Source organism: Phoxinus phoxinus, assembly GCF_949152265.1.
Source record: "Phoxinus phoxinus genome assembly, chromosome: 3".
Lineage (NCBI taxonomy): Eukaryota > Metazoa > Chordata > Actinopteri > Cypriniformes > Leuciscidae > Phoxinus > Phoxinus phoxinus.
The window spans coordinates 18760930-18780812 of record NC_136878.1 but is presented as its reverse complement, the minus strand read 5'-3'; the positions used below and the strand labels follow the sequence as shown (position 1 = coordinate 18780812).

Sequence of the window (19883 nt, the reverse complement as noted above, 5' to 3'; positions counted from 1 at the left end):
TATGTCCAGCAATCCTGAATTATTGAGGGAAACCTCAGTACTGCAGCACATCGTCGCGATATAAAGTTAAGGCAAAACAACCAAGAGAAATATATGTCTACCTCAAATGTAACATTTGTTCTGTACATCAGCATCGGGGGAATAACATTGTAATCTTGTTCACAGTAGAGAAAGATGTAGGCTACACAGGGACCGTAAAGACACTGAATTAAACATGAAAACAGCCCTCATAATAATCACAAATACACTTACATTTCTAAAAATCAGTTTTATGAATTAATGAATGGCTTGCTCTAACTGTTGCTCTGGTCTTCGTCAACAACACGCGCTTGCACCCCCTGCTGGTGAGGTTGATTAACAGCAGATGGAGATTATGCTCGGTAATCTACTGCTTTTCCTGCAGTTCCTGGAGGTCACTGTTGAATTTACTGTCGAATTTGAACCACTGAATTTGTGGAAGCGAATTTGTAAAGCGAAATAAAGTGGACCGAAAATTGCCCGTTGAATATTATAGGTTGTATTTTTTAACAGTTTGAATATTTTGGAAGGGAAATATGAAAGGTGAAAATGGATTATTGAATTTTTATGAATGAAAATGTGTTTGAAATGTTTTGAATTGTAATATTCACAGCGTAAATATACAACCATGTTGAATTTCAGCCCATAAAAATGCGAGGCCTAAAAATACAATGCATTAAAATGCAAGCATGGTTAATGCAATGCATATTTTTTTCAAGTAGTGCAATTCAACAGGCTTTTTTATTTCAAAAACATTTGTCATTATTTTACTTCCATAGAATAAGTGCACTCAACAACGTTGACAACGTTTTGGCTTTTAGTGGGCCTATGAATAATGAATATGTTAGCCTTACTGTTATCTATAAGCTTGTGTGCTCAAAAAAAAGACAAAATTCACATTTAGAAGACCAAACCCAACTTTGAAAATAAAAATCAGTTTGAAGTCAGAATCCAAGCCAGATTGACATTAATCTCCAAAGTTGGACAGAAGTTGAATTGAGGTTGAAAATGAAAATCGGGTTGACGTCAGAAACCAGCATCAGTGAGGTTCTGACGTCAACCCAACTTTCATTTCCAACCAAAATCCAACGTTTGTCCGACGTTGGATGTTGACGTTAATCCGACTTTCATTTCCAAAATCATGCAACCAAAATCATCCCCTGACTGACGTTACTATTTTCTTCTCAAGGACCTTGACAGAATTGTAGCGGAGTAAAAAGTATGATATTTGTCTTTCAAATGTAGTGAAGTTAAAGTAAAATATATATTCAAGTAAAGTACAGATAGCCTACTCAAAAAGTATACTTAAGTACAGTACTCAAGTAAATGTAGGCTACTTGAGTAATGTACATTTGTCAATGTTATGTTATGTAAAATCATAATAGTTATGTAAAAATAGTTATTTTAAAATCACAGTTATGTAAAATCATAAAAGAATACCCAAATAGCCTATATAGATTTATAAGAGTAACCAAGCCGTACTTAGCAGTTTTTTAGAGACTCTTTCAATTTGAAAAGACACCAAGAGCAAAAATTCATATTTATTTGAATTCTATAGCCCTAGGCCAAATTTATTTTTAATGCAGTGAGTGTAGCCTACATTGTTTTAATTCACCCTGGCGTTTATTTCTCTCTTATCTTTCTTTTGGTTGCTGTCTATTGTTGATTAATGTGTTTGTTCACTGAATAAAAACACATAAGTTCTATATTTAAATATATATATATATATATAAAGATGTGCACAAATAGATGTGCGCATGCGCATTCCCACACCCGGAAACATGTTGACGTGATATTGTTGAATCGATGCGATACTCGGTACGGAATGCAATTGCTTCTTATTTTAAATACTGACTGTCTGACAGTTTGTCTGTATAAATTGTATGTACAATGCTGAAATATTTAGTAGCTCTTATTTCAATGGTCCTGGCCGTGTGGACGGTGCCCGAGTGGCTCACATTCCCGATCTATGGCAATGTTGTGAATGTACTAGAGTCGTGGCTGCTGCAGCAGGTCAGTGATGTGCCAGCATCTCCACCTGGACGCATGCTGACCGAAGATGAGCTGTCTTTATACAACGGAGGAGACAACAGTAAAGGATTGTACCTGGCGATCTTAGGACAGGTGTTTGACGTTAAAAAGGGGAGGAAACATTACGGCCCTGGTGGCGGTTACCATTTCTTTACGGGTTAGTTCACTATGCATTTTACAAGACAGATGTTTGAGTGATGCTAATTCTTGAGTAATTCTTTAAAATTGTGTTTTTGTGCAGGAAAAGACGCATCAAGGGCGTTTATTACAGGTGATTTCACAGAGTCTGGCTTGTCTAGCGATGTCTCGGATTTCTCGGACTCCCAGATTGTGGCTCTTTATGACTGGCTGTCATTTTATCAGAAGGACTACACTCCAGTAGGTTGGTACCACACGATGATGTCACTCATTTGCTATAATTCAAGCACAAATAAAGAACTCAGATCTCTTTCCCTGCCTGTATACGTTTTTGGAATAATTAATTCAATGCCACGAAAAAAAATAAAAAAATCTTTAAAACTTTAAAAAATAATTGCTACTCTATAAACTGGAAAAATAGTCTGGAATGGTGTATATTTCATAGTGTTTTATAATTATTTTTACTATTCCATGCTAAATGTTACATTGATAAACATATTTTAAAAAAACATACATTTTATTTTTAAGAAATATTTTGATATTTGAATTTAAAGAACTGATAATTCAATTTCTTGTAAGACTTCTATGGTGTAATACTTGTAAGATCTTAGATACTTTGATATAATGCCCTCAACATTCATTTCTTAAGTTGTTGCAAAAATACACACACAAAACAATAATTCACCCACAAATGAAAATTGTCATGAGGTATGACAGATTTTAGGGTGAACAGTCCCTTTAAGGTCTCTGTCTGTATGACCCCTGTGCTGCAGGTAAACTGATAGGCCGATTCTACACAGAAACCGGGCAGCCCACTGACGCTTTGCTACGCATTGAGGCTTTCCTGTCAGAGGGGTTGAAGAAAAAGGCCCAGGCTCAGAGTGAGATGCAGCTGTACCCAGCCTGTAATTCGGAGTGGAGCGAAGCCAGCGGGGGACGGGTATGGTGCTCTACAATGAGGTAATACTTTGATTGTTTTTAAAATCTCAGACATCATTCGATACATTTACTGGAAAAATATAACACAAGTTTTACTCTGTAGCGGTGGCATTCACAGAGACTGGGTTGGAGTACCCAGAATGCTTTTCTCCCCTGGGTCTGGTCATTCCCGATGTGTGTGTATCCAACCGTCCGATCCGGTTCACTCAGAGAACCGAAACCTCAGAGAGTACAAGGACTGTCCTCCTCAAGCTGAATCCTGCCAAATCACTAAAGACTGAGCTACAAGTCCTCACCACACTACGTGTCAGTGAATTTGGTTTGCAAGGACTGTCGAGATTTTCATTTATTTTCCTTAATGTTTTTATGATTGGTTTATTATAGCAGGCACATACCAAAAGACCAATGCTGCTAGTTGTTTCCAATTATATTGTTTTTCTGATTTAGTTTTTACTTCTAATTATTTTGCAACTTGTGACCGAGTATATTATTTATGCCATAGAAACAAGACAGTTAAATAAAAGACAATTTTATAGATTTGTTTTTTCAATGGTCCTTTATGTAAAGTTGTCCTCCCTTTCTTGAAAAGGATACTAGAGGCGGCGACAGGCTAAATATCTGAGCATACAGATACCATACAATATGCAGAAAAGATTAAACAGAGGCCAATTGTAGGTTTGTCACATAGACAAAAAAAGCACAACCTGCATTAAGTACAAAACAGTTGTAGTGGTCAAAAATATTATACATTTATCTGTACAGTTTAACAATACCAATAACAGACTGTGGACTTGGCCCTTTCCCTGCCCTCCCCCCACAAACAAACCAATCTCCTTTGAAATGTGATCAGAAATGTAAAAAACAAAAACTTTGATAAAGTGCACCTGTTAAGCATGGACATGAAAATGCATTTAAAATATGAGAGGAAACATAATGTGACGCATTACGCCACCAAGAAGACTTTTGAAAATGTTAACTGGAATGTATCATTTGGTGATCAGAAATGAATAGTGTAATTTATGATGTAATGATGACAATAATAACAGGCTACAAATGTCATGCATATGCATAGTAAGCATATCATAATTCTGCGCTTGTATTTCTGCACCTGTCTGACTTAATAGAATCACAAGCAACAGTTTGAATCCCACATCAAGAACACTTACACATCTGAAGTGCTTCTCAAATTTTAGTATGACGTTAACTCTAATGGATCAGTTAAAATAAAGTCCACTGAATATGCAGATTAATACATGATTGAGTGATCATTTTACTAATAACCCAGCAAGGTATATTTCTCCATCTCTCTCTTAGTGTTTTGATTTGAACTCCAGAGAAATGTCCTTGCCTGTATCTCTCCGGAGGTTAAAATGTGTTCAAAACCTAAATCTAACACCTCAAAGACCCTGCACAGTATGATTAAGGCTTCACACTACTTACCTTTTATAGATCCTTTCATAGCAAGCAACATTCAATACCAAACAAACTTCCTTGAAATATTGATCGACCAATCTGTAGAAAGTCAATTCGACTGCTGACAGCATGATTGCATGTGGGAATCATACTAGTCTTGTCATTCTAATGGGAAATTAAGCAATATTTAAATCATAATTGCCCATGTAGCACATTAGCCCTGTATAAAACCCCTATGGTTCTTTTTCTTTTAATTTTTTGTAGTAAATGATACTTGCCCTTCTCAATCACACTTGGTTTTTGTCGAAAGCTGAACTCGGAACTACATTTACATCTGCATTCCACTTGTTTTAATATTTTGGTTCTAAAAAGAACTGCTAGAACAAACACATTGTTATGGTTGTATTTTTTCCTTTGACAAGAATGGAATGGTTTTGTTCAAGGGCTCTTCTTCTCAATGTGTCTTACTCCATTTCTCCATCCTTTTAGAGCTAGGCACAGCCTGTGGGTTCATACTCCGCTCGGCTGGTGCCAGTCCTTCAAGTACCTCTAGTGTGTTAGGAGGACACGCCGCCCAATGTCAGCACATCAAAGCAGATGTCGCATACACGCACAGGTTTGTTCAGGTCAAATTTGATGATGGGGATCTCTTTTATAGAGCACTTATGGCAGAGCAGACGCCCACAATGGCGGCTATGAGAGAAAGAAAAGACAATAAAGAATGGGTTGTTAGGACAAGGGAAGATGACAAAACATCATAAACAGAGGGAAGAGTTATGGTTTGAAAAGAAAATGAAAGGAGGAAACAAGGTCTTTATTCTTTATAAAGGCAGACAGATTAAACTCAGTTAGTTGGCTACATACCAGTGATGTTTCCTGGTGGTGACTCCAAATTTGGTTATACATTCATAGCAGTTTGATCCATCACACCACGGGGGCTCTTTGGAAAGCATGTCTTTTCAAAACATGATACAAAAGACTAGTTAGGTATAACTACTACAAGAATTGTAAATGTCGTAGAAACACTAAACCTGTATCTTTTACCTAGCAGACGGAATAGAAGCTGCTTAGTGGCAACTTGATAGTTGAAGATGTTGATGCTCTGGTTGTTAGTGACGCCGAGTCGAGCTCCAGCCCTCACGATGGCACGACACAGGTTAGCGTTTCCTTTCATATAGGCCAACAGAAGCACTGAAAGGAGAAAAACCAACAATCATTGATCCAGTGTTTGTTTCTGACAAGAAAAATGGCATTATTTTTATTATTATCCATTTAAAAATGCACATTCTCAAACCGCTTGTGCTTCACCAACCTGTGTTCCCCTCATTGTCAGGTTTATCTAGGGGATACTCAGGCATGCATTCTAAAAACAGCTCAAAGATGGCTGCCGCGTTCTCCTTCCCATACTGGCCGAGGACATGCATGGGAGATTGACCTCTAGACAAATGAAAATAAGGCAAAAAAGTTAGTGAATGTCCATGAATAATGCACAATTTATTTGAATTTTTTTGTGGTAAATAATAACTAATATATTACATATAGAGTTTAAAGGTGAAGTATGTAGTTTCTGCTACACTAGTGAAATTACAACTATTCAATTTTGCAAACACACCTTTCGTGCATCACACCTCCCCAACTCAAACATCACAATCACAGCTCTTACGGTGCTTGTGAAGACATGTCTCAACAGGTAAAAGTAAGCTACTTACAATAAAAGGTCCAATATATTAGGAATACTTTAGATGTGTAGCTATCGCTGTGTCATGAGTAAGCAATTGAATAGTCTCGCTAAACCCATCCAACGTATCTGAACTGCGCGCATTTCTTGATATGATGCACCACAGCTGTTTGAGGCTCTCTAATTGGGACACAAAGTAAACGATTTAAACTGGAACAAGTGTTTGTCTTTCTGGAATGAACTGCATTTCATATAGCGCTTTCACAGACCCAATGGCCACCAAAGCGCTTTACATATTGCCTCACATTCTCCCATTCACTCACTCATTCATACACCGACGGCGGTGTCAGCCATGCAAGGCGCGGTCTTGCTCATGGACACCTCGACACTTGGTCAGGTGGAACCGGGGATTGAACCACCAACCTTCTGGTTTGTAGACAACCTACATGGGCCACTGAGCCACTTTCGATTTTAGCACAATGCCCTGTTCGCTTTGACATGTTCATGACCTGTTCTATCTTTGAAGGTCTAAATGCAATTTGGCTTCTGTAACCAAAGCTGAATGTCTTTTCCTAAGTGTCAGCCAGGGTCCCACATCGGCTAAACACCCTCTAACTCAGCCTGCTACAGTAGCCATGCCCTAAACTCACACTATTGGATGAGCTGGAAAGTAATTGACAGATCTGAGCGGATCACTCTCAATGTTTAGATGGTGCCTGGGAGGCTCAATGTTTACACTTTTGGGGGAGATAAACCCATGAATGGCATACTAATAGTAGTCAATGAACAATAAACGGGGTTAAGATAATGCATTTTAACAAAAAAATCGTACATACTTAACCTTTAAGTGTGGAGTAATATATTTTAAGTCAAACCTGAGATTATAGGCCTCAGCATCTACGTTGGACTCAGTGAGTAGCGCACGCACATTATTCAGACGCCCCTGCATCACAGCCAGATGAAGTGCTAGTAGAAGGACATATAAAGAAATGAGTGAAATGTAATTGAGTCATTCAAGAATATTTAATTAAATAAGCACAATGGTCTACCATTGTTTCCATTCTCATCTACGGCAGCAAAGTCAACGCCATTCTCGATCAAAACAGAGCAGATTGTGGAAAGGTCCTGTTGTGCAGCGAGATGCAGCGCTGTCTGACGATGCTTGGTCAGCTCGTTTACTTTTGCACCAGCCAGCAGCTACAGTCCACACATCCATCAGAGAAAACAAACATATACGTTTCAGTGTTTGAATTGAAAATAAAAAATAAAATAAAAATTCCTCCATCGCTTTTATTCTCTTTGCTTTACCAGATTTCGGACAATGATCTCGGATCCTGCCTGCACGGCCAGGTGTAGAGGAGACAGTTTGGCACTGTCCTGCACTCTGGAGTTGACATTGGCCTGTACGCTAATGAGAAAGAGCACACTCTCTATGTCCGAGTTCTGCACAGCAACATGCAGGAAGTTACGACCTTTGTTGTCCACCTAGACAGAGAGAGAACATTTATAATATTCAGTGGCTTGTGACGTCACATATTATCAAAACAATGTTGAGTCATTTCTTGGACAAATCGGAATTTGTCCTCTGCATTTAACCCATCCAAGTTAGTGCACACACATTATAAGCAGTGAGTAATGAACACAAACACACTGAAAGCAGTGGACACATACAGCCAGAGCAGTGGGCAGCCATTCACTGCGGTGCCCGGGGAGCGATTGGGGGTTAGGTTCGTTGCTCAAGGGCACTTTAGTTGTGGGTTATTGAGGGTGGAAGAGAGTGATGTTCATTCACTCCCCCATCTACATTTTCCTGCCAGTATTGAGAATCCAACCCGCAATCGGGTTACAAGTCTGACTCTATAAACATTAGCCCACGACTACCCATATATATGTGGATATAATCATGCCCACACACCTGTTCGGCAGCACCAGGCTCTCTCTTGAGGATGGCTTCGGCAGCCTTGTTGTTCTTATGTGTCATGGCACAGGCAAATGGCGTCATGCCTTGTCTGTCTCGAATATTCAATCGGATTTCAGGGTGGGAGATGAGCAGCTGGATGATGATGCTTTGCTGGTTGCTGATGGCGACGTGGATCGGAGCACGGCCTTCTGAATCCTGCATGCAGAGAAATGGGTATTGCAGTTCTCAGGGCATTTGAAAACAGTGAGTATATGGAACATATCTGCATAAAGCCTGTCATCTAAAGAAAAAGAGAGGAACTAGGGTGAATGCATGCATCTGCAGTATATCCGTATCAACCTGTGCGTTCACATTGGCTCCAAACTCCAAAAGGCACTGCGCCACCTCCTCCAGCCCCCAGGACGAAGCCAAATGCAGTGGGCACTGACCATCCCTCGCCTCCTCATCTCCCTCACCGTTAGGACCAGGCCTCCTCGAGCTGTTCACATCACAGCCACTGAAAACAAATGTTGAGATCATTTATGATAGGGGAAATAAAACTTCTACAGCCACTTTTTGCATAACGCAAATAATTTTATTAGATTTTTTTAAACAATTGAGGATTCTATTTTTTATACAAGCTTTTAAAACCTTGTATAAAATGTCTTAATTATAGCCTGAATAGAGTGCTGCAGTGATGACGTATTTTTGTAGGACAACCTGAAAGTTAGCATCACCCTGGTTCCTTTGACAAATGCAGTGAGATTTTTCCATTGGCTTTTGGCTCATTGTAAAAAAGTGAGCTTGTGACTAACAAAAGTTTATGATTATTACACGTTTTGTTCATTAGGATAATCTTTGGAAATGACCAACTTTTGTGAATATGTCTTGAACTTATGTTAACCAAAGAATCTTATTTAAGTGTCAAAATGCCAACTAGTTTCTGGGTTTTAGCCTGCACAAATATGTCATCCCTGCAGCACTCTATAGGAATGAAGCACCTTTTTAGTTGGTGTTTTTTATTGAAAATATAAATTTGATGAATTGTCATACAAACTCTTAAAAACACGAATTCTGAAGCAAGAGAAAACAAGGAGAGGTGTACAAACCTGCGTACAAGGAAGCAAGCAGTGACCTCGTTGTTCTCATCGATGGCTCTGTGTAGAAGATTTTGCTGACAGCCTCCAGGCCCTGAACTCCAACAAGTTGCATCACACCCGTGCCTGACCTAATCCAAAAGATACATAACTGACAAATCAAATAAACTCATCATAAACAAGCATTATTTAAAAATATGACAAAACAAGCTTTAAGGTAGTTAAGAAAACGAATGCTATAAAAATAAAAATGCAGTTCTCACCAATGTGGACGCAATGTCCTCCAAACCATTTTCCAAAGCCAGCCAGAGTGGAGGATCACCCTTCTCATTCACCACTGACATGTCAGCTCCTCTTGTGCAGATGGCGTCCACTACTAAAGGGAGCTGGTTACTGATTGCCAACTGCAAAGCCGTTTGCCCCTCCTGGGTCCTAAAGTCAAGTCAAGTCACCTTCATTATACATACAGATTGTTTCAAAACAGTTTCACAGCGATAACAGGAAAATTATTCAATGATGCAAACAGTTCATTTCGGCTGTACTGCAGCTCTAAAAGAAAATGGTGTCATTGTTCAGCTGAAGTCAGTTCAGTGTTGATTCAATTTAGTTGTAAAGATTATTAAATTATTTAAGCATTTCTGCAGAAAAACAGTGGTTTCGTTATCCAGCTCAGTTCAGTTCTCATCCAATAGTGTCAGTGCAGTCAAATCAATAATATTGTTGAATATTAGTATATAATATAAAGTATGATTTGTAGTATTAGGATTTGTTTTCATGATCGAATTATCAGCTATTATATGCATCAACTCATTCAGCAATAACTATTTTTATTGCTGAATGACAGAGGGAATGGGATTGATACACACCGCAGCCAAAACTCGAACCTTCATTGCCCACATGAACTCCACAGCTAAACATGTCTAAAGGGATGTCTGCTAGTGCTAACCAATGTTTTTATAGCAGTTCTAGTACCTGACGTTGATGTCGGCCTGGTGCTCTAGCAGGAAGAGGGCACTCTTGCTGTCCTGTCTCTTTATAGCCATGTGCAGTAGCGTCTGTCCATCAGACATGGTGTCATTAATGGCTGCTCCAGAACCAAGCAGCTGTGCGGCAATATTGTGCATACCTAGCAATGTAAATAAGAAACATTAAATGATCTGCATGTGCAGTGAACTCACTGAAGGAGATTTTAGCAGAACCCACCTGTCCAGAGTGCAAGACCCAGAACGGTCTGATCCATGGAGTCTTTCAAACTGAAGTCAGGGATGATCTGCAGGTTGTTGGTGGCATGTAGTGCATTGGCTATGGATCAAAAATAAAGTTATGAATGACAAGAGATGGCACAGCTGCACAAATCACTACTCAAATCAATCATCCTCCCTCATCCCTCACCTTTCTGCTCTAGTATGACAGACACCACATCTGGGTGGTTGTGAACGATGGCCAGGTGGAGCGGGCTCTGGAGGAAGACTCCTTGGCTCTTCTCGACTCCGTCAGGCAGGGCGCTGTCAGTCTGCAGGTTAGGATTCGCCCCCTGCTGGAGCAACTCCACCGTCAGCCCTGCCAGGCCACAGCGGCACGCCGTATGGAGGGGGGTCTCAGCCTACAAATGAAAATGTGATCATAAGAAATCACAAGGGAAAAAAGGAATATAAAAAAAATTCAAATAATAACTTTCATTTACGACAATCCACCTCTTTACTACTACTCCTGTTTTATAATAATTGCTAGTTAATAAATTGATATACAAGTTATCATTCAAAATGTTTAAGTCTTAAACTCAGCAAGGTTGCATTCAAAAATACAGTAAAAACAGTCATATTTTGAAATATTCTTCATTTTCATGCTTTCTATTTTGATACATATCAAAATATCATTTATTCTCTGATGGTAAAGCTGAATTTTTAGTACGCCAGTCTTCAGTGTCACACGATCCTTCAGAAATCATTCTAACATGCTGTTTCAGTTCTCAAAAAACACTTAATATTATCAGCATTGAGAACAGTTGTGCTGCTTAATATCTTTGTGGAAAGTGTGATGCATATTTTTTCAGGATCATAGCAGAATTTCCATACTTTAATTTTTTTTTCTATTTAGTAGTTTTGATGACTACACTATTATTCTAAATTGTGTAAAAGGAATATGCATGATAAAACATTTGACTGGCAGAGTATTTCTAATAAAAGCTGACACACACACACACCCATTTGTTGGTGTGGTTGACTTTAGCTCCATGTGTGGCCAGGAAGATAGCGGCTGCTTCACTTCCTGTGATAGCGGCTCTCTGCATGAGGCAGTTACCTGAGGAGGAGATGTCGTGATTAGCAGGTATAAAATGGGTAATGACTAAAGGGACACATAAACATTTTATAAAGTGCAAGACGTTTGATACCATTGGAGTCTGGTGCATCAGGATTGCTCCCTCTTTGTATAAGCCTTGCTGCGAAGCTGTTCTCGTCAAATGAGGTTCCGTTCACAACAGGAGCTTCATCCTCAAAAGGGTTCACGGAGGGGTCAGAGGACACAGTGATGTACTGCAGGGCCAGCCACAGTGCAGTGCTACCTTCGTGATCTTTCAACTCCAGGTCCAATCTAAGCAGGAAGGGGAGGGATTGCATTGTTACAAAAAGAAAACAAGAAAGGGACAATATTACACCAAGGTACCGAGGTAACTATCTCCATGTTCAGAACACTAGCTTACTGAACAGTATACAATGTATACTTTTTTTATCAGAACACATGAAAAAACAGTGATTAAGGCAGTCCAAGTCAAGATTACAAATCACAGGTGAAGTAATGCATCATGGGATACACTATCCCACATTAGACTCTTGCATTTGTACATTTTTGAATACATGTTTAAATGTGACCTCGAACTCTCCCTCCATCTGGCTTTAAAATGAATCGCGAGGATTCACCACCCTGGGTCACATGACCATAAACGATCAAATTTCGTATTTAAAGTGACCATTGTATGTACCCCTAGCTAACAGACGTGGAGAGGCCCTTTGTGAGGGGATTCAACTATTCACTTTTGTTTGGAATGGCACTACAAATGGCATCCTCTCCCCAAAGTTCCCTTCAGGGGCACAAAAACGCAGTTTTTCGAATTCGCCCAGATAAAGCCTGTTTAAGCTTACTGTTTGCATTGTAGAAGCTGGTTAAAGACGGCTTCATTTCCCGACACCACAGCCTCATGTAATGGCGTCCTAAGAATTAGAAAAATAAAACCAGGTCATGAATACAATGAATAAGCTTTACTCCCAAAAAAACAGTATTGCAGATAAAATAATCCCAAAACTCATTATTGCAGAAGAAACCCTTGATGTTTTGTTACCCACCGTCCTTTGCTGTTTTGCATGTTTGGGTTGGCACCAGCTTTGAGCAGAGCCTCAGCAATGTGGGCCATGCCAGCCATAACTTCACCACTGTGTTTCCTAGGGCTGAAAGAACAGACAAGGTGCAGAGGCGTCTCAACTGCACCCACTGTGGCAGCATTCACCTGCGCAGAGTGACGGATCAAAAAAGTGGAAGCAAATTCATCTCCTAAAGAGAGAGAGAGAGAGAGAGAGATACAGGACGGGGACAGTATTTAGACCACACACACACAAAAAAAAAAACATCTCAAAAGATTTACGACAGATCTCCAAACCTTCAGCCTTTTGTGAGCTAACCGACTTTATGCCAACTTCAAATTCATCATAAAATAAAATTCCCTCTGCCCAAATACAAGCATTGCTCACCTCTCTGGATGGCCTTGTGTAGAAGACTCCAGCCGCTCTGGTCCACCATGTCAACATCTGCTTTGTTGTTGACCAGTGTGGTGGCGATGCTCTCCAGCTTCTTGGACAGAGCCAGATCCAGCGCCAAATCTCCATTACTGTCCAGTTCGTTCAGCTTTCCTGGTAACTTGGGAATGAAATGAAAATAAACAAGCTTATCAATAGAGGATTAAACATTTATCAGTGGCTAAAAATGTGCTAAAAATCAGGGGTAACAATGATTGTGTTGAAACTATTTAAATGATTGTGTTGAAACTATTTAAATAATAAATAGATACATTTTGCATGAGAGTCATTAAAAATATAACAAGTAATATTTATATTTTTGAAAGGCAGTTGTTTATTTTTATACTAGAAATATTTGAGTATGTTGGGTCACTACTAGTTGTCCAATGTAAAACCTAAAGCAAAACATTAACCATAGAAAAACATCACTTGATATTGATTTCACTACATATAGGACCTTGCACTTTTTATATCACGATATACAAAGCAAGAACTCTTCTTTGATTCAATGCTGGCTCTTTACCTGGGCGTCCATCTCTATTAGATAAAGGAAGACAACATCTTCTCGTTCTACTTTAATTGCTTTGTGAAGGGGGTACTCGGTCTTGGATTTGATCATTTTATAGAGCAGCTGAGCATCCATGGAACTGAAGTCCTCTTTCCGTAGATCATCCTGTTTGAGAGGGTAGAGAAAGTAAATATTAATCCTACCTTCTGCGTGAATAAATGTTCTCTCAATGATTTTCTCCTTTAAAACAGCAGGTGACAACATGTAATAATTATGCAAATCTCCCACTGGTCTTTTTGAAGGTCTTGCTCAAGGTCTGCTGAGCTGATATTGATGTGTTTAGTTCACTCAGCAGAGAGCACGTCTGTAAACCCACCACAATGTTTCCTTTACATCCGATCTTAGACATAGCCTTGAAAATCATCACTACTTGTGGGGGTTTACAAGGAGCTATAAAGAAGACCCCAAACATCGAGGAGGACAAGATCATGCTGCTTTTAAACAGAGCATTCAATGGAGGAAGGCTCTTTCACAGTGAAACTCTAATCTATTTATTAATCAATATTTATTGATGATAAAATGATGCCAAGAATGTATATTTCTGGCAAACAAAATAAAGGGTCCAGGTGCATCTATAGAACAAATTCCCCATCTTTCAAGGATAAGAACGATGGCTCTGTTCTTCTGACTCACCCAGTGACTGGCAATGATCTCTCCACAATAGTTCATCAATGTTGTGGCGTCCAGCTCTTCGGCTGTCTGGTAGAACCTGATACAGTTCCTCACGTTCACTGATGACATCACTCCTTTCTCACATCTGCATTTGAAAAACAAGATCTACGTTTAGATCTCGCTTTGTATTCTTTTACATAACATTTCAGTTTTGAAACTCACAAACTGATTTTAATTGCAATATTATTCATGTTATGCAAGCCCTGTTATACAAAGTAATATGTGACAAATGTCAGACATATTTTCTGTTCTGCAGACCCAGTGCTCAAAAATAAAAGCTGGTCATTAGCATAAACGCACCAAACATATAGGCTGTTTGCTTGCCATTAAGCAGCTGCTTTTATCCAAAGCATACTTATTGACAGGAGAGGACTCAAGGGCACAGTGGTGATGGGGAAATCACTGCAACTCTTCAGTTTAACTAGAAGCCTCTTACAAGCAAATGCCAGGTAAAAGAGCACATGCTCTCAGGGAAATGTCTATTTAATTTGACGAACATGACCAGAGTGACTAAAATTATGGCGTGATGCATATGCTGTATTAATCATCAAGTGTAGCATTCATCACCAAAATAATTCATGCTTCACATCAATCCATGCTGAGGGGTGATTTTTTTTTTTTTTTACTTGTAGGTGATAATCTTTACATATTGAGTGACCGATAAGAGCAGTTACATGGTGTTTTTGTTGGTGAAAAACACTGAGATGTAAAGCTGCAACATGAGTCATAAATCTATCCAGTGAATTATTATTCTAAGGGACCTTTCCCACCTTTCACGCAGAAGATTGAGCTGGAAGCGGTTGGCTAACTTCATCAGGTCGATGAGGAAGCCGTCGTCCCCACTCAACTCCAGATCATCCGTGTACGCCCAGCGCAGCATTGCCATAGCAACCTCTGGTTTGGCATCTAGGAAGTCACATGGGGATGTACAGGAAAGAATCCAACAAGTTCAGTTTTGAGGGATTACTGCTGCATACTGCATTAGAACAATAAGGGGAAAAAACAGCGAAATAATCTAGACATCCTACATTTCTAGTGCAGGTTGTAGGAAACAGAGAAGCCATTGTTACCTGAGAGGTCCAGTTCTGTAGTGGTGGCCATGTTGGCTGAATTCCAGACTTCACTCCGAGCAGCCAGCACGAATTTATGAGCACTGAGCCTCTGATCTCCAATCTTCACCTTCAGATCACTAGGAGAAAAAAAGATGGAGGTGGTCATACTGATTTTACACTGCATCTCAGTGAAATATGCAGTAATCAGCTACCATATCATTTGACGCATTAGACCTAATGTATTATGCATTGGTCTCAGTGAGGTCAGATCTGAGACAACAGTCCAGGCTCAAATCTCAGACAGGTCATTCTGTAACCTCATAAATGGTACACTAAAAAGAAATACAACTGTAATAGAACTTCCTAACTTTATAGACCCAGCAGACATATTAAAAACCTTTCAGCCAGCTTTTATACACAGAGAAGCAAAATGAAACTGTAAATCATAACTTTTATAATTTGGTGGAAGCAGAAATTTAACAGGCCACAAACAAGCTTACATCCTGTTTTTCAATTACAATGTGCATCTTATAAAACTGTCAATTGAATTTTGACTATTTTCATGACAATTAAGAGCATTTAAATGCTGGTTTCATTCTCAATACCGCAACACAACAAAAAATACAATAAATATATTTTATAATATGCAAAAAATTACTGATATATAATATTTAATTTTTTTATTATATGTGTGTGTATGTAGCTTGAGCCTTGCTGGTAAAAAACTAAACTTTATCACAATAAATGCAGTAAAATTTATTTCCACAAACATATATATATATATATATATATATATTAGGGGTGGGGGAAAAAATCGATTCTTAGATGCATCGCGATGCGGACGTGGACGATTCTGAATCGATTCACAAATGCCAAAAATCGCATTTTTTTTTTTTTTTTTTTGAAAATCAATAATAACGGAATATTGACGGAACGCAAAAGACGGAACTCTGAAGCGTGGAAACAATATTGTCAAAGCTTCCACCCGGCTCGGAAAGGGCAAACCACATTACACAATCAATCGCAACTTTTATTGCCAAGGATTTGCATCCAGTCGTTGAGAGCCAGGGCTTTCGCGCTATGTTGCACACTTTGGAGCCGAGATACAACGTCCCATCTCGGAGATATTTTACAGACACAGCGATCCCCACACTCTACAACAAGACCAAAACTGAAGTCATGGAATCACTGAAGAAAGCGGGTAGGATAGCTGTAACATGTGATGCGTGGACATCCGTATTTTATGTTAATAGAGATTCAGAATATGTTGAAGTTTGTTATAATTTGTTATTGTTGTGATTTTTACTGTAGTGAATTTACTGTTGTGAAATGGAAAATCAATAATCGCTAATCGAGAATCGTTAATAATCGAAAATCGACTGTAATCGAATCGGGACTTCAATAATCGTAATCGAATCGAATCGGGAAATCAGACAGATTAACCACCCCTAATATATATATATATATATATGCAAAACATCCTACTTTTGCTTATTTCTTTCACTTCTGGGGTTAAATATGACCTGAAAATGTCTTGGTTACCATTCACCCAACATCTCACCAAACAGTATGTGAGCATTCATGTCCAGTTCTCACCTGTACTGCTCTTGCTGAAAGAGGTCAGCCACGATGGCCAGCAGGCGGCTGATGAAGGAGTCACTGGCCTGGGACACAGAGCCGGGGAGAGAGGCCTGGGCAGCCAACACAGAGCACCGCCTGTCCGTCTCCACCAACTTCTGCTGCATCTTCACATACTCCTGCCTCAGCAGAGCAAGGTGCTTCTGCAATTTCTGCACCTCCTCTGCAGGCATGACAGAAACGATGAAGAGAGAGGAGTAGTGGAAGAAAAGGAATGAGCACATGGAGAACAAGGAGAAAATAAGGGTAAACAAATGAGAATAAACCATCAAATGTGATGGGTAAAGCAAAAGGGGAAGTGGAAATGCCATGTAGACGAGAGAAAGAGGGACAAAATACAGATTTCACATGAAAACTGCTGACATAGACTTCCTGAGCATGGGAGGAGAAGTGGACCTACGATATGTGAGCAAAACTGCCTTTACATGTTACAAGAAGTAAAAACTTTTAACATGGTCCAATTCATGATAACCACAAACGCAAAAGTTAATATACAACCTTGATCAGTCTCACTCTCATTCCACTCAAACCCCAAAATAACTACTTTAAACTCGCCATCTTTAATGTGGTAATTGCCTTGGATCTGTGACTAGAGGATTTCACAGGATTTAACCTACATTCCAATACAGCCTCTTCCTTCCTCTTTCCTTGAATGTATTCCTGTTCATCTCTCCAGAATGCTGAGGCTACACTTTGCCTTTGCTCCACATAAGCTCAGGTGCTGAGAGAGCTGGTCTAGTAATGTCTTATCATTTGACATCTAGGAAAATCTTTTAATTCTGCATAATATTTTTTTATTTTAAACCCCAGCAAGCTAGCCAGCGCCTTGTATAAGTATAACATGCCAAAGCTGTACATTTTCTGAAAAGAAAAGTCTACCCACCCTAGTCATTACACCATTACACACCATTAAACCTCTGTGTGTGTTTGTGTGTGTGTGTGTGTGTGGTAAGCAAAGGATTAGAATGTTTTCAGTTTAATATGTGAGCCATTTGTCTTCAGCCTAGATTCAAGAATCCAGTATGCTGAGCAATCAACAACTCAGAGATGTCCAAATAGGTCCCATAAAGTATTTAAAAAGCTCACCAGCCAATCAGATGACAGGAAACCTTGTGAAGCAATAATCTGTTTGCATCACCAACAAGCATTAACATGAATTATAACAGCTCATGAATTACTCAATGAACTCAGATGAAGAATAAATCATTTTAAAGAAATTGTGCAATTCATATACAATAAATTGTTCTAGTTTGCTAATTCGGAAATGGGTACAGAAAATTAGGTACAAAAGGTAAGGTACAAAATATTACAAAGATAAGTAACCATGGCTTGAACCAATATGCTCGTCACTAAGTTAACGTAACGTACATGGTTGTGTTGATAGTACAATAAAACTTCGCTAGCCTGTTATTATTAAGTAAAACAAAATGACAGAAAGACAGCTAAAGTGCTCTTAAGCAGTTTGAAGGCAATTCCACTTAAATTGATTATGATTTTACAACATGTTGAGGGATGATAAAGAAGGGAGATGTCACACATCAGCTGATAAAAGTAACGGTTAACGCCTGCTGCAACGTCACTAAATTCAATCGTGATATGAAAATTATTTATAAAAATCAACAAAGCAGAGCTATAAAATTATTTTCTACTGTTATTATATATAAATGTCGAGTTACATTAATTTTTATTACATATCCCTTGCTGTTAAATAGAGCAATGTATTGACAGATAATCAATTTACAAAGCCAGATAAATTACTCATTCAGGGTGATGACAAAAGACTGAGACAAGACTAAAAAGGCTATATACTGATTAAAATTACTTGGGAAAACAAGCGCAAAATGAGAATATAGGACGAAAATGTCTCTAAAATCAACCATTTACCTTTCAAAAGTATAACAGTGTTGTATGATATGCGCTAACGTTAAATGCAGCTGAATATCTAATATGAAAAAGGAATCATTGGATATCGCTTTACATGAGAGCTCAAATCACCCGGCGAATTATTACTACCACCGCCCAGCCCACCACCTGACTTGTAACCAGCTAGGCTGGACAAAAATCTATGCAATAAAGTGGTTCGTTTCAGCGTTATGCAATATTTATCACCAAATGGCTGTGGTGATAACACTTAAATGCAGTATTAGGCCTGTCCGTCGTGTAAAGAAATAGAAGCTGTAGGTGTTAAACAGAAAGGGCGTGAAAAATAAGAAAGAAACCATCCTCATACCTTCTGCCATGTTGGATCCGTGGCTCGTCGCCTAATATCGCGAGAGAGCGCGGGAGGAAGGATTTGATTTGGGAGGAGCGTGATGCAAGCAAAGATACATTACGTTTGTAAAGTGCAGATTTGAAGGGGGAAAAAAGTGCATGTCTTTGTGGCAAGGAAAACAACTGTTACACGGGGTCTTTATTATTCAGTCTTATTTCAGTTTAATTCTGACCATCAGCCTGTGTGTAACTGTTGCAGATATATTAGGGATAAGGAATTATATTTAGATAAATGTCCTCTTTGGCACATTCCCAAACCCTTTCTAAAAATAGGGTCTAGTTTGTTGAATAATAGTCTCAGTAGACCTACAGGGCACCTGCACCATTAAGCATGTTAAACTGTTGCACATCCAAATGCACATTTTGTTACAATTCAATTGTCCTTATGATGGCTGATCAATATTTCCAATTGTCCTCCTAAGCAGTGTTGTTATTGTTAGCCAACACAACTATTCAAACTTGTTTTCAGTAATTGAAATTAAGTGAACTGAAATCAAATTAATATAGATGAAAGGCTTAAAAGAAAATTACAAATATTCCCTTAGCAACTAATTGAAATAAAATTATTTTAGCTTAAAAAATAAAATTAAAGCTACATAGAAATATAACAAAATTAACAACAAAGCATGTGAAACTACTTAAACTAAAATAAATATGAAAAATAAAACAACTTTAAATTA

At 38.8% G+C, this 19883-nt stretch overlaps 2 protein-coding genes across 2 annotated transcripts; one reads left to right on the top strand and one right to left on the bottom strand.

Moving 5' to 3' along the window:
* The first annotated feature begins 1769 nt into the window (after positions 1–1769).
* cyb5d2 (cytochrome b5 domain containing 2) lies at positions 1770–3663 on the top strand. The gene is made up of 4 exons (XM_079605581.1): positions 1770–2206; positions 2291–2431; positions 2961–3147; positions 3230–3663. Exons 1-4 carry the CDS (start codon positions 1909–1911, stop codon positions 3405–3407), a joined length of 804 nt encoding a protein of 267 aa, XP_079461707.1. The 5' UTR covers positions 1770–1908; the 3' UTR covers positions 3408–3663.
* Positions 3664–3673: 10 nt separating this feature from the next.
* ankfy1 (ankyrin repeat and FYVE domain containing 1) lies at positions 3674–19315 on the bottom strand. Its single transcript, XM_079605568.1, has 25 exons — positions 19163–19315; positions 16891–17095; positions 15313–15431; positions 15013–15148; positions 14204–14327; positions 13526–13675; positions 12958–13123; positions 12556–12760; positions 12355–12423; positions 11607–11806; positions 11418–11515; positions 10607–10817; positions 10418–10516; positions 10187–10340; positions 9478–9646; positions 9227–9345; positions 8478–8634; positions 8133–8333; positions 7526–7702; positions 7267–7414; positions 7093–7183; positions 5852–5976; positions 5584–5730; positions 5404–5494; positions 3674–5232 (listed from the first exon to the last, which is right to left on the bottom strand). Exons 1-25 carry the CDS (start codon positions 19170–19172, stop codon positions 5097–5099), a joined length of 3507 nt encoding a protein of 1168 aa, XP_079461694.1. The 5' UTR covers positions 19173–19315; the 3' UTR covers positions 3674–5096.
* Between the last annotated feature and the right edge of the window lie 568 nt (positions 19316–19883).

Excerpts from the sequence above, each read along its gene's own strand:
- cyb5d2 (XM_079605581.1), top strand. The coding sequence starts at position 1,909 with ATGCTGAAATATTTAGTAGCTCTTATTTCAATGGTCCTGGCCGTGTGG. Across the intron at positions 2,432-2,960 it reads GAAGGACTACACTCCAGTAG|GTAAACTGATAGGCCGATTC; the intron begins GTTGGTACCACA and ends CCTGTGCTGCAG. Across the intron at positions 3,148-3,229 it reads GTATGGTGCTCTACAATGAG|CGGTGGCATTCACAGAGACT; the intron begins GTAATACTTTGA and ends TTTACTCTGTAG.
- ankfy1 (XM_079605568.1), bottom strand. Across the intron at positions 15,149-15,312 it reads TACAGAACTGGACCTCTCAG|ATGCCAAACCAGAGGTTGCT; the intron begins GTAACAATGGCT and ends GTGACTTCCTAG. Across the intron at positions 9,346-9,477 it reads AGGACATTGCGTCCACATTG|GTCAGGCACGGGTGTGATGC; the intron begins GTGAGAACTGCA and ends CTTTTGGATTAG.